Here is a 25,792-nt window from a genome sequence, read left to right on the forward strand (position 1 = left end):
AATGTTTGTTGACTTCTTGGTTGACTTTTTAAAAAATGTAACCTTTATTTAACTAGGCAAGTCAGTTAAGAACATTCTTATTTACAATGACGGCCTAGGAACAGTGGGTTAACTGCCTTGTTCAGGGGCAGAAGGACATATGTTTACCTTGTCAGTTCGGGGATTCAATCGAACAACCTTTTGGTTACTGACCCAACACTCTAACCACTAGGCTTTCTGCCTCCCAAACCACTGCAACCACTATAACACTGGAAACCACTAATACCAAACCACTAATACACAGGAAACAAATCTGATCACTCCACCCATGCCTTATCACCTTTTATGGTTTGATTCAAACTTATCAGCCACTTAATCTGCTATTGAACCTCAGACTTTGTTTATTAGTCTCTCTGGCCTTTCCTTACTCTGTTGGTTGTATATGTGTGTATATATATATATATATATATCTCTCTTCGCATAACATATCTTTTATATATATTTTTTCTCCAAAAACTCAAATTCAAAACACTCTCCTGCAACCCGCCTCACCAATAAATAAAACGTATTATTTACCTCAAATCTGAAATCCACAATAGAAGCTAGCCAGGAGCTAGCCAGTTTACTGGCTAACGTTAGTATTTAGCCAAACACGGTTGATGGTCATCATCAATCCCTTTAACTCGAAAAGCTCATCTATCCTTTAACTCGAAAAGCTATCGGCAGTTTTGTACAACGCGACTCAGACCAGAATATACCGGACCTATTTTTCTCTCCATATCCCCAGATTTCAACCGAAAGCTCTGAACATTTACACCTGGATCACGCAGCTAGCTAGCTGCTATCCGTGTGACTATTGGCTTACGTCGGTCCCAGAGCAAACTTAAATTATTACGGAGCTAGTCAGCTGAAGAGTTCCATCAACACTCCTGGGCTACAATCACCTATCCGGACTCGTTTTACCAACGGGCCTTCACGACTGTACTACCGACATTATCTGCACGAGGGAGTTATCCAACTGGCTCCTCCGCGACGTTACCTGAACGGTCATCTGCGGCCCGCTAATCGTTAGCGGTCTTATCGGCTGCTATCTGAATAGGTCTCTCGGACAATTTTTCTTGGGTCACTATTACTAAATCTATTTTGCCAATTGGATTGATCCCCTCTACCACACGGAACCCCACTAATCTACTAACGGATATGCACGAAGTGGATAAAAACAGAAAACCGTCCTACGCTAGCTTGCTACCGATGGCCCGGCTAGCTGTCTGAATCGCCGTTACCCCAACCAACCTCACTACTAACTGGACCCTTATGATCACTCGACAAAGCATGCCTCTCATAATGTCAATATATATATGCCTTGTCCATTGCTGTTCTGGTTAGTGTTTATTGGTTTATTTCACTGTAGAGCCTCTAGCCCTAACATTTATACCTTATCCAACATTTCACTTCCACCACCCACACATGCGATGACATCACCAGGTTTCAATGATGTTTCTCGAGACAATATCTCTCATCATCTCAATACCTAGGTTTACCTCCACTGTATTCACATCCTACCATACCTTTTGTCTGTACATTATACCTTGAAGCTATTTCATCGCCCCCAGAAACCTCCTTTTACTCTCTGTTCCGGACGTTCTAAATGACCAATTCTCATAGCTTCTAGCAGTACCCTTATCCTACTCCTCCTCTGTTCCTCTGGTGATATAGAGGTGAATCCAGGCCCTGCAGTGCCTAGCTCCACTCCTATTCCCGAGACGCTCTCTTTTGATGACTTCTGTAACCGTAATAGCCTTGGTTTCATGCATGTTAACATTAGAAGCCTCCTCCCTAAGCTTGTTTTATTCACTGCTTTAGCACACTCTGCCAACCCGGATGTTCTAGCCGTGTCTGAATCCTGGCTTAGGAAGACCACCATAAATTCTGAAATCTCCATTCCGAACTACAACATTTTCAGACAAGATAGAACGGCCAAAGGGGGCTGTGTTGCAATCTACTGCAGAGAGAGCCTGCAGAGTTCTGTCCTACTGTCCAGGTCTGTACCCAAACAATTTGAACTTCTACTTTTAAAAATCCACCTCAATAAAAACAAGTCTCACTGTTGCCACCTGCTATAGACCACCCTCTGCCCCCGGCTGTGCTCTGGACACCATATGTGAACTGATTGCCCCCCATCTATCTTCAGAGCTCGTGCTGCTAGACGATCTAAACTGGAACATGCTTAACACCCCAGCCATTTTACAATCTAAGCTTGATGCCCTCAATCTCACACAAATTATCAATGAACCTACCAGGTACCACCCCAAAGCCGTAAACATGGGCACCCTCATAGATATCATCCTAACCAACTTGCCCTCTAAATACACCTCTGCTGTTTTCAACCAAGATCTCAGCGATCACTGCCTCATTGCCTGCATCTGTAATGGGTCAGTGGTCAAATGACCTCCACTCATCACTGTCAAACGCTCCCTGAAACACTTCAGCGAGCAGGCCTTTCAAATCGACCTGGCCGGGGTATCCTGGAAGGACATTGATCTCATCCCGTCAGTAGAGGATGCCTGGTTATTTTTTTGAAATGCCTTCCTCACCATCTTAAATAAGCATGCTCCATTCAAGACATTTAAAACCAGGAACAGGTGTAGCCCCGGGTTCTCTCCAGACCTGACTGCCCTTAACCAACACAAAAACATCCTATGGCGTTCTGCATTAGCATCAAACAGCCCCTGTGATATGCAACTTTTCAGGGAAGCTAGAAACCAATACACACAGGCAGTTAGAAAAGCCAAGGCTAGCTTTTTCAAGCAGAAATTTGCTTCCTGCAACACAAACTCAGTTCTGGGACACTAAAATCCTTGGAGAATAAGAACACCTCCTCCCAGCTGCCCACTGCACTGAGGATAGGAAACACTGTCACTACCGATAAATCCACTATAATTGAGAATTTCAATAAGCATTTTTCTACGGCTGGCCATGCTTTCCACCTGGCTACTCCTACCCCGGTCAACAGCACTGCACATCCCACAGCAACTGGCCCAAGCCTTCCCCATTTCTCCTTCTCCCAAATCCAGTCAGCTGATGTTCTGAAAGAGCTGCATAATCTGGATCCCTACAAATCAGCCGGGCTAGACAATCTGGACCCTTTCTAAAATGATCTGCCGAAATTGTTGCAACCCCTATTAACTAGCCTGTTCAACCTCTCTTTCGTGTCGTCTGAGATTCCCAAATATTGGAAAGCAGCTGCGGTCATCTCCCTCTTCAAGGGGGGTGACACTCTTGACCCAAACTGCTACAGACCTACAAAGCCAAGTCAACAAACAGATTACCGACCATTTCGAATCCCACCATACCTTCTCCGCTATGCAATCTGGTTTCGGAGCTAGTCATGGGTGCGCCTCAGCCACGCTCAAGGTTCTAAACGATATCTTAACCGCCATCGATAAGAACCAATACTGTGCAGCCGTATTCATAGACCTGGCCAAGGCTTTCGACTCTGCCAATCACCACATCCTCATCGGCAGACTCGATAGCCTTGGTTTCTCAAATGATTGCCTCGCCTGGTTCACTAACTATTTCTCTGATAGAGTTCAGTGTGTCAAATCGGAGGGCCTGTTGTCCGGGCCTCTGGCAGTCTCTATGGGGGTGCCACAGGGTTCAATTCTTGGACCGTCTCTCTTCTCTGTATACATCAATGATGTCGCTCTTGCTGCTGGTGAGTCTCTGATCCACCTCTACGCAGACGACACCATTCTGTATACTTCTGGCCCTTCTTTGGACTCTGTGTTAACAACCCTCCAGACGAGCTTCAATGACATACACCTCTCCTTCCGTGGCCTCCAATTGCTCTTAAATACAAGTAAATCTAAATGCATGCTCTTCAACTGATCGCTGCCGGCACCTGCCCGCCCGTCCAACATCACTACTCTGGACGGTTCGGTCTTAGAATACGGTTCTGTCTTAGAATAACTACAAATACCTAGTGTCTGGCTAGACTGTAAACTCTCCTTCCAGACTCACATCAAACATCTCCAATCCAAAGTTAAATCTAGAATTGGCTTCCTATTTCGTAACAAAGCCTCCTTCACTCATGCTGCCAAACATGCCCTTGTAAAACTGACGATCCTACTGATCCTCGACTTCGGCAACGTCATTTACAAAATAGCCTCCAATACCCTACTCAATAAATTGGATGCAGTCTATCACAGTGCCATCCGTTTTGTCACCAAAGCCCCATATACTACCCACCACTGCGACCTGTACGCCCTCGCTTCATACTCGTCACCAAACCCACTGGCTCCAGGTCATCTTCAAGACCCTGCTAGGTAAAGTCCCCCCTTATCTCACCTCGCTGGTCACAATAGCAGCACCCACCTGTAGCACGCACTCCAGCAGGTATCTCTCTCTCTCTCACTCCCAAAACCAATTCTTACTTTGGCCGTTCTCTGCTGCCAATGACTGGAACGAACTGCAAAAATCTCTGAAACTGGAAACACTTATCCCCCTCACTATCTTTAAGCACCAGCTGTTAGAGCAGCTCACAGCTTACTGCACCTGTACATAGCCCATCTATAATTTAGCCCAAACAACTACCTCTCCCCCTACTGTATTTATCTATTTATTTTGCTCCTTTGCACCCCCATTATTTCTCTCTACTTTGCACATTCTTCCACTGCAAATCTACCATTCCAGTGTTTAATTTATTTTTATTTTTTTACTTGCTATATTGTATTTACTTCGCCACCATGTCCTTTTTTGCCTTTACCTCCCTTATCTCACCTCATTTGCTCACATTGTATATAGACTCATTTTTCTACTGTACTATTGGCTGTTTGTTTACTGTGTTGTTGTTCGTGTCGAACTGCTTTGCTTTATCTTGTCCAGGTCGCAATTGTAAATGAACTTGTTCTCAACTTGCCTACCTGGTTAAATAAAGGTGAGATAAATAAATAAAAGTGGTGGTGAAATTCTTAACCATTCTGTTTTTGTTAATCAGGTCACTTCCTGTGGTTACTCAGCTGGCCTGTCACGTGCCATGTATTGTCATGGGTCGCTGAAAGTGCCATTTTGAGTCCCACGATAGTGCTGGTAATTTGGGCCAAAAGGGTGTGGGTAGATTGTGTTACCCAAATGGTCTGTTGGAACACATTTTGGCATAATATTTGGTCTAATTCCTATTTGGTCGGGGCGAATGGGTCGGTCTAGCAAGCCAGAAGTTGTGAGGATGCGTCCGGGACAACTTACATTTTAGCTAACCCTTGTTCTTAACTTAACCCAATTCAGCTAACCTGCTATGTAAATTTCCCTGACATTTGTCCTTTTAGTTCCCCTAACCACCAACATAAATTCTCCCCATAATCCTCCTTTGTTATGGTCCAACAAGCAACCTTGTCTCAGAGAAGGACGTATAATGTGGCGTAACATAATATATCATACTAAATGGAGTGTAACGGATTTACAAACAGAAAATTGTTTACCCTGAGACCACGATGACTTGGTAGGTCACAACTAGTTTGGGTCACTGGTCTGAGCAGTTTGGAATTCATTCAGTCATAGTGTCTTATTCATTGTGTGTAGTAGCTCATCCTAGCCAGCCTCCGTTCTAGGGTCCCCTCCCCAAGTGTGTGTGTGTGCCCGGTCCCTTCCCGTCCCCTTCGTTAGGATCCTAAAAGTGACCACTCAAGCGGAGGACTTCACCTTTGGCCCCATAGGACCAAGTTAGGCTAGAGAATCACTCCATGTTTACAGTATGTCACAGAACAATGAACCAGAACTGTGAATGACCAGGACCGCTGGGCACAAAGTGACCTCGCTGACTGCCGTGGACCTCTCATCACGATTCAACCGACGTGATCGACACTGTCAGTTCCCATTGTGGCCTGGTTCCATAGCTGCACGGTTGTCATGGCGTTACCGTGCAGGGTTGTCACGTACCAGGAAGACTGTCAGGCATACAGGACACCAACTAACGAGGTCGCCCCTCAGAGCCCACAGATCAGTTTGAATTGATATGGTGGAACTCCTAACGGACGAAGGTGGGAAGCTTTAAAAAAAATAATAATGTTTTACTCTTTCCGCACTCCACGTTGGTTTTGCTTTTTTAGATACATCCATATCAATAGTGTATTATGTGTTACATCACCAGCGCATGGCCGGCTCTGTCCCATTCCAGTGCTTATCCCGCAGCGACAGATGGACAGAACACAGGAAGGGAGGGTGAGAGCGAGAGTGGATGAAGATACTTTCTCTCTCTCTCTCTTTCTGGAGAGTTGCAGAACCGCACATGATAGGACCGTAAACTCTGTGCATGAGTGGAGCGGGAGATGGAGTGTGACTGAACAAGTGAAGGGGTGTACATATCGCCCCTCTCTCTGTCCAGGGACTTTTCAGGGAGGACTGGACAGTCCCCTGGCTGTTCGCAGCAGGAAGAGGGAAAGGGGAGAGGCATTACTTTGGACCTGTTAATCATTTAATTGGAAACTTCTTTACACCATCCTGGACTGGACTGTAAACATAAATTAGCAGGGCAGAGGAGGATGAATCAACATCCGAGACATTCCTACACTGTTCGAAGTTTGCAACGGTTTAGGGTTCGTGTGTGTTTTGTAAGGGTTTAAGTGCGTGTGTGAAGGTTTAGTGAGTTATCTGCTTGGGTGTAGATTTAATATCTACTAGTTTCTGTGTATGGTTGATGGACAAGGTGTGTCTGTAGTTACCTGGAGTTACTTAACCAGCCGTATGCTCCTAGAGGTTTGGGTTACATGAGCTCCACCGGCTTGGCAGAGGAACAGCAATCGCCTTTACTACAGGACGGAGTCCAAAACCTTATTGTTCTGAGGAACTGTAAAGGTGGTGTGTGTGTAGTTCTGTGGGAGGGATTAGTAGAGGCACAGGGACAGAGGTGACACAGGTGAGATATAAAAGCAGGCGTGTGTGTATCTGAGGATCACACTCACTCACCTCTCGTCCGTCTGTGTCTGCTGACCAGAGAACAGACTTGGGGATTATCAGACAGTTGATGAGATTTAAGGCACTGCCATTGTCCAGGGGATCAACACACACACACACACAGAGGAGAGAAAGTGAGACTCCCTACTGGAACCTCTCTCGCCCTCTGAAGAGCACCGGCGTTGTATATTGTGGTGAATACCGTAAAAGAGGAGAGTAGACTGGATATTGGTAGTCTTTTCGTCTTTGAAATTGGCTGCAGTACAGATTGCACAGTACAGACACTACAGTCACGGATAGAACTTTGGAACTGTTCTCGCTGTGGATACACTTGTTGTCATCTCTCGCACTCAGTATTTAGCTCTCCAACTGATGACAACTATGACCAGACCACAGAAGATATGCCTGGAGCTCTGACTGCCATTCACACCTAGACCTCAACCATGGAACCCCTCCATAACAGCTTATAAGCTATCATAACAACCTGTGGAACTTCAACAGTTCCTGTCCCATTCAAACAAGGGGGACTTTGTTTGGGTGAGAACAGAGCGAACCAACCTGCCCGTCTCCACGGACGGACGGGATCATGTACGTGCTGTGCACTCTGGTGGTACTGAGTATCCACAGCCTCTTTAAGAGCCGACACAAGGCCCTGGAGCCCGGCGATAAAGAGGCTAGAGATGGGGCCACGCTGCATGGGGACAAGGCCCCTCCACTAGGGGAGGGAGGCAGGTCAAGGGACCCCGGGCCTGGAGTTCTTGGAGGGGGTGTGGGGCCAAGGGAGAAGGAGAGCGGGATGACTGTAGCCCTCTCTCAGGATAAGAGGCAGAGGGCTCCTGTTGTAGACAGTAAGGCTGCAGGCTGCAACTTCACAGGCAAACATAGAGGTGACGGGGAGCTGCGCTGCAGCCAGGGCAGGCTGGGATGCGGAGAAGGCAGCCTGGAGAATGTGCCGGACAGCAGAAAACGATTGCAGGTGAGAGGAGGGGAAGATGGGGATAGAGGGAGGGCATGCTAAACAGAACAGGAGGGAGGGGAGAGCACCTACATGTGCAAACCAGCATGTAGGCACAGGTATGTTTGAGACTGGCATGGGATTACAGACATGGATAAGGCACCAATCTAATTAATGAAGTACCAATCATAAATATTGTGGTACAGAAGTCCAAGGATTGGGGCCTCCCGAGTGGTGCAGCGGTCTAAGACAGTGCATTGTAGTGCTTGAGGAGTCACTACAGACCCGGGTCCGATCCAGGGCTGTGCCGCAGCCAGGAGATCCATGAGATTGAGCACAATTGGCCCAGTCGGTGTCCGGGTTAAGGGAGGGTTTGGCCGGCTGGGATGTCCTTGTCCCATCGCTCTCTAGCGACTCCTATGGCAGGCCGGGCATGGTCACCAGTTATACAGTGTTTCCTTAAACACATTGGTGTGGCTGGCTTCCGGATTAAGCGAGCAGTGTGTCAAGATGCAGCGTGGCTTGGCGGGGTCATATTTCAGAGGAAGCATGGCTCTTGACCTTCGCCTGTCCCAAGTCCATACGGGAGTTGCAGCACCAATTGGATATCATGAAATTGGCCAAAAATTTGAAAGATTGTTGAAATCCTTTTTAATGAGATGCAGCACCATGTTGGTTTAGTATTTAAGTAATTATGTGCTTGTGTGACCAAGTTGGAGAGATAATCTAAGCGCTGCTCCAGCAGTCTTAACCTTTCTGGGCTATTGAAGGAATGTGTGGTTGTTTGTGGGTGATTATGGACCTTGGCAGTTCACCATTGATTACCTTGAGGTTCACATTAGTGAGTAATGTGATGACCATCGCCCATTCCTACCTCCCTACCGCTCACTTGGGTTTGTAATTTGTAAGTCGCTCTGGATAAGAGCGTCTGCTAAATGACTTAAATGTAATGTAATGTATAGCCAAATAGATTTTCCTGTTCTCCATCTCTCCTTTCCCTCCCTCGGACAGCCTCCCTTATTCTTTTAAAAGTTTTTCCCCCCTCCTGTCTTTCTTATTTTCACCCATCTTCCCCCATGCCCAGTCAAATCCCCTCCTAACCTGCTGACTATATATCTATTGGTGGTATGAGAAATGAGTAATGGCAGAATGCGTGCTGATGCTAAAGTGGGCCGGAGTGTCCCTGCATTCCGGGGAAACGGATTCAGATCATCATTTATGTAACCATGTTGTTAATCTGAGGACAGCCTCACTATCTCTGCTCTGTGTGTTTGGGATAAAGTGGGCTTTAATCCCTCACAATGCTGTGATTCTGGCTGTCGGCCCAATGACACATTTCATATCAAGGTAAAAAAAAAGGGGGTTGACAGTATTTTATGTTTTTGCATAATAAATTATGTATTTTCTTTATGAATAGTGTGTGACCCTAGGGTGGCAACACATATATATATATATTCTAAGTGATTTTAAATGGGTCTTTCTCCGTTCGGATTGTTTTATACTGTTCAATTCAACTTCAACCCCCCCCCCATCTGCTAAACACGTATATGTGACCAATAAAATGTGATTTGATGTTCTGCATTGACCTTGCAGTGTCTCGTGGTCGAGGAACAACAGATGTGCTCCTTCAGTGACAGGGCAGGGTAAGGTCTGTGTGAAAAGCAGCATGTAGAGAGAGTTCGAACAGGGATGAAGAAGCAAAGTAAACTGTAAAAATGGCATAAACTGTTACACATGGCGTATCATCTTTAACAAACCAAACATTCAAGTACGTTATAGAAGGTAAAGTAAAAACACAATACTGGTATATTGTAAAATACTGTATACTGCCCAGACCTACCTTTACCCCACCCATTCTCTCTCAACCCTAACCCCATTCCTCCTGGTCATAGGGAGGGGAGGGCCTTCTCTCTGAATCACCCTCCTTTGACATTTGTCCCTGTAAATCCCTAAACAACGCTTTGGTTACACAACTAGGACTCTGAGGGAACGCTAAGGTATTTCTATAAAGTAACATCAGAGGGAGCATGGTCACTGTGCTGTCCTCTCATGGTCACTCATCTGATGTCCTCTACATTTGACATCTGCCACATGATTAATTAGTAAAGGACAAACTACACCAGGAACTTAATAGTGTTATGATAACACTAGAATAATTCCCTGGAGATGTGTTCATGTCTTACCGTTGTGCTCTCGTAGCTCATGAAGCCGGGGTACCTGAGCCAGGGTGTAGTGTGTTTCATCTAGAATTCCCTGAGGAACAGTGACTACCCTGAGAACACCTTATGTGTGTGTCTGCTAGTTTCTCTGTATATGCAGTTGAAGTCGGAAGTTTACATGCACCTGAGCCAAATTACATTTCAACTCAGTTTTTCACAATTCTTGACATTTAATCCTAGTAAAAAATTCCCGGTCTTGGGTCAGTTAGGATCACCACTTTATTTTAAGATTGTGAAATGTCAGAATAATAGTAGAGAGGGATTTATTTCAGCTTTTATTTCTTTCATCACATTCCCAGTGGTACATACACTCAATTAGTATTTGGTAGCATTGCCTTTAAATTGTTTAACTTGGGTCAAACGTTTCGGGTAGCCTTCCCACAATACGTTGGGTGAATTTTGGCCCATTCCTCCTGTCAGAGGTGGTGTAACTGAGACGGGTTTGTAGGTCTCTTTGCACGCACACACATTTTCAGTTCTGCCCACAAATTGTCTATCGGATTGAGGTCAGGGCTTTGTGATGGCCACTCCAATACCTTGACATTGTTATCCTTAAGCCATTGTCCATTTGGAAGACCCATTTGCGACCAAACTTTAACTTCCTGACTGATGTCTTGAGGTGTTGCTTCAATATATCCACATCATTTTCCAGCCTCATGATGCCATCTATTTTGTGAAGTGCACCAGTTCCTCCTGCAGCAAAGCACCCCCACAACATGATGCTGCCACCCCCGTGCTTCACGGTTGGGATGGTGTTCTTCGGCTTGCAAGCCTCCCCCTTTTTCCTCCAAACATAACGATGGTCATTATGGCCAAATAGTTATATTTTTGTTTCATCAGACCAGAAGACATTTCTCCAAAAAATTACGATCTTTGTCCCCATGTGCAGTTGCAAACCGTAGTCTGGCTTTTTTTTATGGTGGTTTTGGAGCAGTGGCTTTTTCCTTGCTGAGCGGCCTTTCAGGTTATGTCGATATAGGACTCTATTTACTGTGGATATAGATACTTTTGCACCTGTTTCCTCCAGCATCTTCACAAGATCCTTTTGCTGTTCTGGGATTGATTTGCACTTTTCGCACCAAAGTACGTTAATCTCTAGGAGACTGAACGCGTCTCCTTCCTGAGCGGTATGGCGGCTCCGTGGTCCCATGGTGTTTACTTGCGTACTATTGTTTGTACAGATGAACGTGGTACCTTAAGGTGTTTGGAAATTGCTCCCAAGGATGAACCAGACTTGTGGAGGTCTACAATTTTTTATCTGAGGTCTTGGCTGACTTCTTTTAATTTTCCCATGATGTCAAGTAAAGATGCACTGAGTTTGAAGGTAGGCCTTGAAATACATCCACAGGTACACCTCCAATTGACTCAAATTATGTCAATTAGTCTGTCAGAAGCTTCTAAAGCCATGACATAATTTTCAGGAATTTTCCAAGCAGTTTAAAGGCACAGTCAACTTAGTGTATGTGAACTTCTGACCCACTGGAATTGTGATACAGTGAAATAATCTGTCTGTAAACAATTGTTGGCAAAATTACTTGTCATTCTCAAAGTAGATGTCCTAACCGACTTGCCAAAACTATAGTTTGTTAACAAGAAATTTGTGAAGTGGTTGAAACACTTAGGTTGTCATTAAAACTAATTTATGTAAACTTCTGACTTAAACTGTGTACACACACCAGCCTTTTTCTCAGTTTCCCTCAGTATGAGTAGTCACACAGACCTGGCCAGGACTCCATTACCCAGCAGTTTCTAGTGAGTGGGGAGGGACTCTGGCTTGAGTGCTAGTGAATTGTCAGTGAAGCAGTTCTCACACGGTGTGATATACAGCACTACTTGTTTGGGTAAATATACATTTGAGCGGTGGCAGCCATAGGAGACCATATGATCTTTGTGTGTGCATATTGCAGTGTACAATTATGTATACTGTATGGTTTAGGAACAAGTGTATGGCATGTTACGAGAGCCATTTGCCTTTTAAGTAATAAATGATGTGTGGAGACAGTGTTTCATAAATTCATATTTGCACACACACAGTTACATATTGCAAGCAGAGGGAAGAGAACTGAGAAGAGCCACAATTCATTTGTAGCTAAAATATTTATTCCTCCACTGCAGAGCGAGCGATTAACAAAAAAAAAATATATATATATATATATTAAAGGGAGGGGGAAGAATGAGGGTGGCTCCAATTCTGCTGTTACTAAGGAACAGCGAGAGTGTGTGTTAGAGACGGGGGGCTGGCTAGTGACAGTGAGCCGTGGGGGTGTGTTGATTGGTGAGTGTGTGTGTGTTTCCGCCGTGTAAAGATGGTCTCTACAGCGTTGCAGGGATGATCAGGACACAGAGACTGCAGGGAGGGAGGTGAGTATCCTACCGATTTAAGGAAAAGGAATGGGTGGTTGAGAAATGGAGAGACTGGGGGAAGAGAGGAGGGGGACATGTTGAGTGAGGTATGAGAGGTAACCACTCGGGTTATATGGAGAGAAATAAAAAGCGATAGAATAACTGCAGGAGAAGGAAAGAAAGGGCAGTTAGTGTTTCTCTTTTGTTGACTGATTGTCCCTGTATGGGAGGATTCTCTCCTCTTCCCACTGTCTTTTGTTAAGGTTTTACCCATACCTAGTAATCCCAGTCTATATGATGTCGTGCTGATGAATTCATCTCAACCGTATTCTGATGCATTGGGTTTTATTCAGATTCATGTCTGTGGTGTGTATTGGCAGTAAAAACAGCCCTGAACCTCTCAGAGCTGTGTGATTTTGAGCAGACAGTTTCTGACACTTGATGCATGGTGGCTGAGCTGAGCTACCACTGAATGATTTGACCCAGTTTAGTGGGAGGAGGAGGTAAGTAAGGGTTCTGTGATGTGCTCATTATAACAGGAAGCATGTGTGGGCTTGTGCTTGAGAGTTTTTGGGTGGAATTTCCTTTAACATACAGTAGGTCTCAACTTTCTATTGGTATGCATTTCACTAGTCCATTGTTGATATAGTCCCAAAATGTTTGGCATGTCAACAATCAAGTTTTCAAGACTACAGCCAATACGATGCGGTTTCTCAAACTTGATTGCTGACATGCAAAACATTTTGTGACTATATCAACAATAGACTAATGAAATAAATACCAAAATATAGTTTTTGGGTGGGGTTTTCCTTACATTTTCTATAGTACCTGCTATAAGAAGTTGGTCATTATTAGCAGGTTAGTGTTTTTTTTTTTGTCGTGAATATTGTTCTGGAGGCAGCTCTTGCAGAGTGGTCACTATAGCTGGCACTGCCACAAAGTCATAAAATCTGATTTTTAAACAATCCTTAACCCTAACCACACTGCCAACCCCGATGCCTAACGCTAACCTTAAACTAAAGGGATACTTTTGGAATTTGGCAATGAAGCCCTTTGTCTACTTCCCCAGAGTCAGATGAACCAGTGGATGCCATTTTTATGCTGTACCTCTAAGAACAATTTGAAGGAAGTTGCTAACTAGTGTTAGCGCATTTGCTAGCTAGTGTTAACGCAATGACTGGATGTCTATGGGTAACTGCTAGGATGCTATTAAATACAGTAGACTTCTAGTCATTGCTAAATCTAGTTAGCAATGGCTTGCAAAATTAACTCCAATTTCCTTCATACTGGATGCAGAGACGTACAAATGGTATCCATGAGTTATTCTGACTCGTAGGAAGTAGATAAAGGGCTTCATTGCCAAAATACAAAGTATCCCTTTAAGAAAAGCACATTTTTGTTTTCATTAATTTTTACAATATAGCCAGTTTTGACACTGCAGTTGGCTTATCTAATGGGAAATCACTCAGTTCTGCCTCCAGGACAAGACTCATAACAAAAGTCAACCTGCTCATCATTAGTGCATTTCACATGGTTCTGGTTAAATCTGTAACAAAAAGGTCATTTTCATAGACTTGAAAGCCGGATCAGTGATTATTGCAAAAAAGCAGGTTAAACTATTTTGATAAAATAATTTAATTATTACTTATGATTGTGGAAGGCTTATATTTAGCCTAGGTATAAAATTTACAAACCCTGATTAGATTATTCCTGACTTTTAAATGCAGCGTATTAACCATGTCACTCATATATCTATGCATGTGTGTGTATATGTTCTAATCTGCGTGGTATGTATGTGTGTTGAATCCATATTTCGGGCTACAGAGACCAAAGCTATGTGCGTCCTTCTGCTACGACAACAGGGAGCGGACCATAGAATGAAAGACACCAGGCACAGTAAACATTGAATGAAATGCAGTCAAAATATTGCAATTAAATAAAGACCATTCATGGCTAAAAAAAATGGAAGAGAGAAAGTCGACCAGCAAGCCCCTTTTCTCAGTCTCATCGTGTGACGAGGACTTTCAGTGTAACACAGCTACAGATCCATGCCCTGTCTGGTTCCCTACTTGGGAACCATAAAGCCGGTTATTGGAACATTACTGACCAAGGGGTAAGGATTTGAATTATGAAGTTTGAGTTTTAATAATATCAAAACACGTTTTTTTGAACTCACTCTCCTCTAAGGGGGGCTTTAACAGACAAATGTATGAGGACTGAGGTATAGTACTCCCAGGCTTTGTATCACTAACAAAGAGCTCTTTAATTTACCAGCCTATAACATACATTATTTAAAACAGACAGGGCTGTAGGGACTAGGAAGTCTCTGACAGGACAGTTCCAACAGACAAAGACACACATGCACAAGCTTCCTGTGGTCAGGCAGTCTGTCACTGTCTAGCTCCTACTGTACAGTCAGATGGCCCGAATCCCCCCTTGAAGAAGGGCTTGTTGATATGGCCTAAAAATCATCAATTTAAAAAAAAATATGGCCGATTCACTATATATATATGTGTGTGTGTGTATACACACACACACACACACACACACAGTGGGGCAAAAAAGTATTTAGTCAGCCACCAATTGTGCAAGTTCTCCCACTTAAAAAGATGGGAGGCCTGTAATTTTCATCATAGGTACACTTCAACTATGACGGACAAAATGAGAGAGAAAAATCCAGAAAATCACATTGTAGGATTTTTTATGAATTTATTTGCAAATTATGGTGGAAAATAAGTATTTGGTCACCTACAAACAAGCAAGATAACTGGCTCTCACAGACCTGTAACTTCTTCTTTAAGAGGCTCCTCTGTCCTCCACTTGTTACCTGTATTAATGGCACCTGTTTGAACTTATCAGTATAAAAGACACCTGTCCACAACATCAAACAGTCACACTCCAAACTCTACTATGGCCAAGACCAGAGAGCTGTCACCAGAAACAAATTTGTAGACCTGCATCAGGCTGGGAAGACTGAATCTGCAATAGGTAAGCAGCTTGGTTTGAAGAAATCAACTGGGAGCCATTATTAGGAAATGGAAGACATACAAGACCACTGATAATCTCCCTCGATCTGGGGCTCCACACAAGATCTCACCCCGTGGGGTCAAAATGATCACAAGAACGGTGAGCAAAAATCCCAGAACCACACGGGGGGACCTAGTGAATGACCTGCAGAGAGCTGGGACCAAAGTAACAAAGCCTAGAGTATTTGGATAATCCGGAAGAAGATTGGGAGAATGTCATATGAAACCAAAGTAGAACTTTTTGGTAAAAACTCAACTCGTCATGTTTGGAGGACAAAGAATGCTGAGTTGCATCCAAAGAACACCATACCTACTGTGAAGCATGGGGGTGGACACATCATGCTTTGGGGCTGTTTTTCTGCAAAGGGACCAGGACGACTGATCCGTGTAAAGGAAAGAATAAATGGGGCCATGTATCGTGAGATTGAGTGAAAACCTCCTTCCATCAGCAAGGGCATTGAAGATGAAACGTGGCTGGGTCTTTCAGCATGACAATGATCCCAAACACATTGCCCGGGCAACGAAGGAGTGGCTTCGTAAGAAGCATTTCAAGGTCCTGGAGTGGCCTAGCCAGTCTCCAGATCTCAACCCCATAGAAAATCTTTGGAGGGAGTTGAAAGTCCGTGTTGCCGAGCAACTGCCCCAAAACATGTCAGCAGTTCCTGCAAGAGGAAGGCATTGATGCTATGGACTGGCCCGCCCGTTCCCCAGACCTGAATCCAATTGAGCACATCTGGGACATCATGTTTCGCTCCATCCACCAACGCCACATTGCACCACAGACTGTCCAGGAGTTGGCGGATGCTTTAGTCCAGGTCTGGGAGGAGTTCCCTCAGGAGACCATCCGCCACCTCATCAGGAGCATGCCCAGGTGTTGTAGGGAGGTCATACAGGCACGTGGAGGCCACACACACTACTGAGCCTCATTTTGACTTGTTTTAAGGACATTTACATCAAAGTTGTATCAGCATGTAGTGTGGTTTCCCACTTTTAATTTTGAGTGTGTCTCCAAATCCAGACCTCCGTGAGTTGATAAATTTGATTTCAATTGATAATTTGTGTGATTTTATTGTCAGCACATTCAACTATGTAAAGAAAAAAGTATTTAATAAGAATATTTCATTCATTCAGATCTAGGATGTTATTTTAGTGTTCCCTTTATTTTTTTGAGCAATGTGTGTGTATATTTGTGTGTGTGTGTGTGTATTTATAGATAGATAGATAATTATATATATATATATATATATATATATATATATATATATATATATATATATTATAATATATATATGAATGAATAAACTCAACAAAAAAATAATTGTCCTCTCACTGTCAACTGCATTTATTTTCAGCGAACTTAACATGTGTAAATATTTGTACCAACATAAGATTCAACAACTGAGACATAAACTGAACAAGTTCCACAGACATGTCTAACAGAAATGTGTCTCTGAACAAAGGGGGGTCGAAATTAGAGGTTGACCGATTATGATTTTTCAACGTCGATACCGATACCAATTATTGGAGGACCAAAAAACGATACCAATTAATCTTCCAATTTAAATGAAAAAAAAATATATATATATATATATATAAAATAATAATAATAAAAAATGCAAAAATTGTAATAATGACAATTACAACAATACTGAATGAACACTTATTTTAACTTAACTTTTAAAAAAATCAGCAACGATTTCAGAAAAAAAATTGTAGACCTCCACAAGTCTGGTTCATCCTTGGGAGCAATTTCCAAATGCCTGAAGGCACTACGTTCATCTGTACAAACAATAGTATGCAAGTATAAACACCATGGGACCAGGCAGCTGTCATACCGCTCAGGAAGGAGACTCGTTCAGTCTCCTAGAGATTAACTTACTTTGGTGCGAAAAGTGCAAATCAATCCCAGAACAACAGCAAAGGACCTTAAGATGCTGGAGGAAACAGCTGCAAAAGTATCTATATCAACAGTAAAACAAGTCCTATATCGACATAACCTGAATGGCCACTCAGCAAGGAAGAAGCCACTGCTCCAAAACCACCATAAAAAAGCCAGACTACGGTTTGCAACTGCACATGGGAACAAAGATCATACTTTTTGGAGAAATTTCTTCTGATCTGATGGAACAAATGGGGGTGCTTTGCTGCAGGAGGGACTGGTGCACTTCACAAAATCGATGTTGAAGCAACATCTCAAGACAACGGTCAGAAAGTTGAAGCTTGGTTGCAAATGGGTCTTCCAAATGGACAATGACCCCAAGCATACTTTCAAAGTTGTGGCCAAATGGATTAAGGAGAACAAAGTGAAGGTATTGGAGTGGCCATCACAAAGACCTGACCTCAATCCTACAGAAAATGTGTGGGCAGAACTGAAAAAGCGTATGCGAACAAGGAGGCCGACAAACCTGACTCAGTTACACCAGCTCTGTCGGGTGAATTTTGGCCCATTCCTCCTAACTGGGAATTTTGTGGGAAGCTTGTGGAAGGCTACCCAAAACATTTGACCCAAGTTTAAATAATGTAAAAGCAATGCTACCAAATACTAATAGAGTGTATGTAAACATCTGACCCACTGGGAATGTGATGAAAGACATAAAAGCTGAAATAATTCTCTCTACTGTTATTCTGACATTTGACATTCTTAAAATAAAGTGGGGATCCTAACTGACCTAAGACAGGACATTTTTACTAGGATTAAATGTCAGGAATTGTGAAAAAAGTTTAAATGTATTTGGCTAAGGTGTATGTGAACTTCCGACTTCAACTGTATATGCAGAGAAACTAGCGGGGACACACAGGTGTTCTCAGGGTAGCCACTGTTCCTCAGGGAATTATCATTGAAACACACTACACCCTGGCTCAGGTACCCCGGCTTCATGAGCCACGAGAGCACAACAGTAAAACATGAACCCAGCATCTCCAGGGAATTATTCTAGTGTTATCATAACACTATCAAGTTCCTGGTGTAGTTTGTGTGTGTGTGTGTGTGTGTGTGTGTGTGTGTGTGTGTGCATACATATATATACATACATACTATTTTATATTTACACTAGTTTATATATAGCTCAGTCTTAACAGGGACAACTGGAACTGGGCTAATGAGATTCACATACTGTGGAGAGGAAGAGAGTAGGGAGGGATACTCAGAGGATACACTCAAATGAAAGGAGAGCGATAAGAGGGATGAAAATACTTGAGGGAGGGATATACAAACAGTAAGAGAGAGAGAGAGGCAGGGGGATGGGGGGAGTCACATCTTATCCTCTCTGCTTTATGTTAAGCCCTTCCTCTGTGCTGTCATCAACTATTAGAATGCTATGCTTTGGCAGGGTGAAGCTAAACACTAGTTAAAGTAGGAGGTAGAGTACTGGCTGGGGGTGGGGGTGCAACATTAGCTCCTCACAGCTAGCCAGCCCCTCCTGTCATCCCCCTGTTCCACAACAGTAGTCTCCCACACAAGCATATTGATATCACCCACTGTACTAGAGCTAAATAGTTTTTTGCAATATTCCTGGTGCATAGAGGGGACCGGTGATACTATAGAAGGCAGAGTGCCGACAGGAGTGTGTAACCTTATCCTACACACCATGCCTTGTGCTCAAAGGACCATGGAGAGCGTGGTAACCTAGAAACCTGTCAGGTGTGTGTGTATGTTTCTGTGAGGACAATACCCTGGAAGCAGTAAATAACCAGATAAGATGTGACTTTACTCTTTTTTTGTTTGTTTTGTTTTTTGTCCTTTGTGCTCATAACACCCTCTATGGGGCTGGCAGAGAACTGCATTTACCACAAAGGCATCAACAACTCTATACTGTATCGCCTCATGTATCAGAAGCTCAGTGTAAAAGTTGCCTTTAACCACAGATCTACACAAACATGACTTTTCTCTACCGACTCCTTTTCTACTACTTAGGAAAAGCCACAGGGGGTGCCTGATCTCACTGGAACATTGTAATAATGAGAACGCTTTTAATTTTTCTGGCACAACCGTCTTAGGCTCTAACATTCCCGACACTTTGCTCTGAGCTGTGAATTCAGAGTGTAGAAAGAGAGGAAATGAGGTGATAGAGGGAGGGAAGGAAGCAGAGATCAAAAGGCCACCCACCTTTCTCCTGCAGTCAGAGGGAGAAGCAGCAGGTTGGGGTGGACAAGGGGAGACAAGTGAGGACAAAATCCCTAAAGTAAACACACCAGTCTCCCCGGAGAGTATGATGACATCAGTTTTGGATTCCCCCCTAATATTAAAAGCTAGGATTTGAAGATGGGTCCCTGTTGATAGATCTGATCTGTGGTTAGGGACACCTTGATCCTTCTCCTCAGAGGAAGATGAGGTGTTTATGAAGGAGGTCATCTGTTGTGGGGTTTAAAGGATTATGGGTAAATAAGTGGAGAAGGTAGAGGTTGCCTCTTACCACTGGTCCAGGGTCAGGTATTATTTAATCAGCCTAATGGTTAAGGTTAGGTTGGGGTGTTAAATAACCCGATCTTAGATCTGTGATTAATGGCAACGTCCATTCTGTGTTTCCTGTGTGTTTGTGGGCGGGACCTAACCCTGTACATACCGCTAGTAAACTATGGCCTGTCGCTACGGATACCGACGTCTTTCTATGGATGCCAAGCGTGTGGTCAGGTTGTAGAGTGAGGATGTTATGATGGCCGCCAGGCCTGGGGAAGGGACTGCAGGTGTGTTCAAGTTTAATTATTTCATTTGGAGTTATTTGGAATACATAGGCGTGTGTAAGAGTGGTCACATGGTAGAGTGTGTGTTGTTCAGGCTGTAGAAGGAGGGTGGCTGCCACAAGTCTGGCTAAGGGGCAGGCAGGATGATTGGCTGGATGGGATCTCTGATCAACAAACGCTGGCTGGACCGAGATCGAGACAAAGACCACTACTCCACACAGGACCGGATTCCCTCCGGAGTCGCACACAGGGTACGGTTTCATTCAGGGACACAGGATTGGTTCTTATATTATGTATAGATTGAGGGTGAAGTCTGATATACACTCTATGGGAGGGTAGATGGAGGCCCTGAGTATGGTCCAGTTAATTTGGTGCATCGCCATAGTCTGACCTGAAGACAGGTGACGACTCAATGACCGGTGACAGCAACTCCATACATTAGGCATTTGCTTTTAGCTGTCCAGTTTCATCACATCAGTGTACATGAAGGAAATAAGATGAGGAGAGGAAAGGAAAGGAAGACCCATTTTACTTGAGATCCATCCATGGGCTCTGGATCCCGGATAGACCCTGTATGGACCGAACTTAGTATAGTACTGTAGCTATTGTAGCACTTTGTGGAAGAGCTCTGAGGACCTTTTTACAGTAAACCACTGTTCTGGATATTCTGCTGTAGGAAACAGTACAACATACAGAACATTGATGAACACACACACTTGCTGAATACAGTTCCTTGTGTTCTATGTGGCCAGTACTTTGGGGAAGTTCCCGCTGTGAGAGATTTAGCCTAGCTAATACAGCAGCACTGGACTGGACCTGCTGACCCACCATGTCTCCGACAGAACGGTCAACTCTGGGTCACGGTCAGTACAACTACATACACACAAGGGTTGAACCAGACTGACCACACGATCAGTGGTCACATTCACACAATCATGGGACTCGCCAAAGACACAGGTGTGAGTTTTGACGTTTCTGCCCGGTTCTTTGTGCAGGCATTGCTATATTTGCTCACTGGGTGCATTCACATGTTTTGTATCCCACTCTGTAATGTGTAGCTATTGAATAGAGTTGAGTAATGAATTGATATGGCGTGTGTGTGGTGCAGAGTTTTATGTATATGAATAGTATTGTATTGCTGTGTGTGTTGTGTGGTGATGTAGTACAACATGGAAGTGTGTGTGTGTGTCTTGACCCTTACTCTTCCACTGACTCCGTTAATATCAGGGCAGTCTGTGTGGGGCTGTGAACTGTAAACTGCTTATCACTGTCGGTATAATCTGATTTGGTCAGTATTGACCAGTTTGAGGTCAGTCCTGTGTAGTCTGATTGGCTTGACCCTCGTGCCCCGGCTCAGACCAGGGAGAGTCTGGAAAGAGCCACCAGAATGGCCTGACAAAGGTTAAATAAAAAATATACAGGCATTTCATTGACTAATGTCCCGATGTCATTACCACATACAGTACATACCTGAATGTGCTACTTAACCTCCAACTGTCCAGGGCCTGGTTTCCCGGAGTGTTTTTTAAATTATTTTTTATTAATGATTAATCTTTCCTACAACATCTGAAGATGTAACATGAGTTTCCCAAAACATCACGCAGAGAGAACGGTCTCTAAGTGCGTTGTTGGAGCATGTGTCGGTACTGATGGGATCAGTGGCGGATTTAGGTATAGGCGACATGGGCGGCATCTTGCCGGGGGCAGCACGGGGCGCCAGCACAAACCCCCACAAAAATCGGAATGGTGACATTTGCATGATCGGTTTTCTATCGCTCATTTGCACGTCACGTCAATGATATTTCACTGTGGGTCAATTAACCTTGTCGGAGTGGGCGTCCTGATTCTAGTTTGTTAGCTGGAAAGGTCTCCCACTCAGAAGTACGAGATGGGGAGAGGGGCAGGGGTAGGTTGACCTCCGGTCTCTCCACTGGAAGCCCGAGGTAAGGGGAGCGGGTGAATCTATCAAATAGCGCACCTCTAACTTTGTACAGTTCTAATGCAATTAACTGTGCAATTTAGTTTGTTTCTTGTTTGAAGTGCAAAGGTGTAATAATCAGGTTCTCTTGTTTCTAAGTTATTCTATTTGTGTATTTGTGCGATTTACTGTTTTTTGTTAGCAATAGGGTAATAGTGGAATAATTGTATTCTCTTTTTTTATTTGTATTTATATACTACAATTGGTTTCTATTTGTCTTTTGTTACTTATTTTTGTATATATTTTTATATTTGTGTAGTTTTTAATGTTATGATTATTTATTTGTGTTTTGAATGTCTGAATAAAAATTAGTTTGTGCAGAATGGTGCTTTTTTTTCTGGGTGGGGGGGCGCTGAAGGGGGGGTTCGCCCAGGGAGCCATACAAGCTAGAACCGCCACTGGATAGGATCGAAATGAAGGGAGCGCTGCTCTCGGATCAGCTTTCTCCATTAAAATCTTACCTTTAACATTATAATTATTTCACAATACTGATAACGGATCAGCTACTAGAGCGATATCACCACCTACGACTGCAAATATTGGTGTGGCTTATTCTAATGCTTAGCCTATAAAAATGCACAAAATCACAGATTTGGCACATCATTGAGCGCACGTGTTAGACTACTAGTGATGAAATGGATTGAGACGCATTACAGACAGTAGCCTACAAGTAGCAAAATATAATTAAATCAATTGAACATTAAATATATTTCAATATGACTGAAATAAGCCTATAGCCTGCCGATTTTATTTTTTTAATGCGGTAATTTCGATTTTCATTTGAAGCATATTTTTATGCATCACTTGTTTTGTATCAATTGCAACAACATTGGAAACTTTGTATTTGTAGTCAACTTTTGTCTCACGTTATCGGTCGTCACAAAGATGGATAAACCTTGTGATTCGATGGTTAGCGGAGATCATCAGTGTACAAAGTAAAGCGGGAGAGCAAAACGCATCTTAATGACACTCTTAGCTTTTCTACGAGTGGTCTGCCTGAGGCAGGCGTTTAGATTACGATTATTTTCAAGTGCAACATTAACGATGGTTTTGGGGAAACAGCTTAGAGATTTAACGATGCTCCTACGAAGATTCTAACGATGAATTTAGCCAACCAGGACCAAGTTTTCCAAGCATCATAAGGCTAAGTTCATCGTTACAGCCTTCATAGGAGCATCGTTAAATCTGTGCTATTTCTCAAAACAATTGTTTCTAAAGTTTATTTAGAACTGCCTCAGCCCACTCGTAGAACAGATAAAACGTTGTTGGATGCTTTTCTTTTGCCCTTCGGTGTCACGTTGGGATTCCGGCCCATGTGACGCCGATGCTTCCCACTTCCAAGTTTGCTGGATGACCTTTGGGTGGTGAATCGTTCTTGATACACATGGGAAACTGTTGCGTGTGGAAAAACCTAGCCGCGTTTGCAGTTCTTGACACACTCAAACTGGTGCGCCTGGCTAGTTAAATAAAGGTTACATTTATATAATTAAATGTAAAGAGCTTTCCACACCTGGATTGTACCACAATTTCCCATTTTTCTTTCAATTATTTAAACTGGTGAGAAGGATTACTTTATCCTATCCTAGGTATTCCTTAAAGAGGTGGGGTTTCAGGTGTCTCCGGAAGGTGGTGATTGACTCCGCTGTCCTGGCGTCGTGAGGGAGTTTGTTCCACCATTGGGGGGCCAGAGCAGCGAACAGTTTTGACTGGGCTGAGCGGGAACTGTACTTCCTCAATGGTAGGGAGGCGAGCAGGCCAGAGGTGGATGAACGCAGTGCCCTTGTTTGGGTGTAGGGCCTGATCAGAGCCTGGAGGTACTGAGGTGCCGTTCCCTCACAGCTCCGTAGGCAAGCACCGTGGTCTTGTAGCGGATGCGAGCTTCAACTGGAAGCCAGTGGAGAGAGCGGAGGAGCGGGGTGACGTGAGAGAACTTGGGAAGGTTGAACACCAGACGGGCTGCGGCGTTCTGGATGAGTTGTAGGGGTTTAATGGCACAGGCAGGGAGCCCAGCCAACAGCGAGTTGCAGTAATCCAGACGGGAGATGACAAGTGCCTGGATTAGGACCTGCGCCGCTTCCTGTGTGAGGCAGGGTCGTACTCTGCGGATGTTGTAGAGCATGAACCTACAGGAACGGGCCACCGCCTTGATGTTAGTTGAGAACGACAGGGTGTTGTCCAGGATCACGCCAAGGTTCTTAGCGCTCTGGGAGGAGGACACAATGGAGTTGTCAACCGTGATGGCGAGATCATGGAATGGGCAGTCCTTCCCGGGAGGAAGAGCAGCTCCGTCTTGCCGAGGTTCAGCTTGAGGTGGTGATCCGTCATCCACACTGATATGTCTGCCAGACATGCAGAGATGCGATTCGCCACCTGGTCATCAGAAGGGGGAAAGGAGAAGATTAATTGTGTGTCGTCTGCATAGCAATGATAGGAGAGACCATGTGAGGTTATGACAGAGCCAAGTGACTTGGTGTATAGCGAGAATAGGAGAGGGCCTAGAACAGAGCCCTGGGGGACACCAGTGGTGAGAGCGCGTGGTGAGGAGACAGATTCTCGCCATGCCACCTGGTAGGAGCGACCTGTCAGGTAGGACGCAATCCAAGCGTGGGCCGCGCCGGAGATGCCCAACTCGGAGAGGGTGGAGAGGAGGATCTGATGGTTCACAGTATCGAAGGCAGCCGATAGGTCTAGAAGGATGAGAGCAGAGGAGAGAGAGTTAGCTTTAGCAGTGCGGAGCGCCTCCGTGATACAGAGAAGAGCAGTCTCAGTTGAATGACTAGTCTTGAAACCTGACTGATTTGGATCAAGAAGGTCATTCTGAGAGAGATAGCGGGAGAGCTGGCCAAGGACGGCACGTTCAAGAGTGAAAAGAAAGAAGGGATACTGGTCTGTAGTTGTTGACATCGGAGGGATCGAGTGTAGGTTTTTTCAGAAGGGGTGCAACTCTCGCTCTCTTGAAGACTGAAGGGACGTAGCCAGCGGTCAGGGATGAGTTGATGAGCGAGGTGAGGTAAGGGAGAAGGTCTCCGGAAATGGTCTGGAGAAGAGAGGAGGGGATAGGGTCAAGCGGGCAGGTTGTTGGGCGGCCGGCCGTCACAAGACGCGAGATTTCATCTGGAGTTCATCTGGAGTTTGAATTTGAATACTTAAGTATAGTTTAGCAATTATGTTTACTTTTGATACTTAAGCATATTTAAAACCAAATACTACTTCAGTATTTTACTGGGTGACTCACTTTTACTTGCCATTTTCTATTAAGGTATCTTTACTTTTACTCAAGTATGACAATTGGGTACTTTTTCCACCACTGAATGTTGTTGATCCGTCCTCAGTTTTCGATCACAGCCATTAAACGCTCATTTTTAAAGTCACCATTGGCCTCATGGTGAAATCCCTGAGTGGTTTCCTTCCTCTCCGGCAACAGATTGGGAAGGACGCCTGTTTTTGTCGTGACTGGGTGAATTGATACACCATAGTGTAATAACTTCACCATGCTCAGAGATATTCAATGAGTGTGGTTATATGCACACAATAATTAGATTGTCAGATAATATAATAGTATAAATAAAACGTGTACATGATTTCCCAGAAAGATTTCCCTAATAATCCTGTTTACATTGACACATCAGAAATCAGGAAGCATATTTGATTCGGAGTTCGGACC

General features: G+C 44.1%; 1 protein-coding gene across 5 annotated transcripts in view; it reads left to right on the top strand.

Moving 5' to 3' along the window:
- The window catches only part of LOC118393640 (kinesin-like protein KIFC3), a 64,347-nt gene that overhangs the window by 12,696 nt on the left and 25,859 nt on the right, over positions 1 to 25,792 (top strand). For 2 of the 5 annotated variants that reach the window (XM_035786508.2, XM_035786509.2), the window contains exon 1: positions 7,499 to 7,903. The exons of 2 other annotated variants lie outside the window; for them this stretch is intronic. In XM_035786508.2, coding sequence (XP_035642401.2) covers positions 7,514 to 7,903 — 390 coding nt within the window. In that variant the 5' untranslated portion in view covers positions 7,499 to 7,513. Of the gene's footprint in view, positions 1 to 7,498; positions 7,904 to 12,313; positions 12,463 to 25,792 lie in introns of those variants that run through there. One more of the 5 variants, XM_035786512.2, reaches the window with a different exon arrangement.

The sequence above is a fragment of the Oncorhynchus keta genome, chromosome 14 (assembly GCF_023373465.1).
Source record: "Oncorhynchus keta strain PuntledgeMale-10-30-2019 chromosome 14, Oket_V2, whole genome shotgun sequence".
Classification (NCBI taxonomy): domain Eukaryota; kingdom Metazoa; phylum Chordata; class Actinopteri; order Salmoniformes; family Salmonidae; genus Oncorhynchus; species Oncorhynchus keta.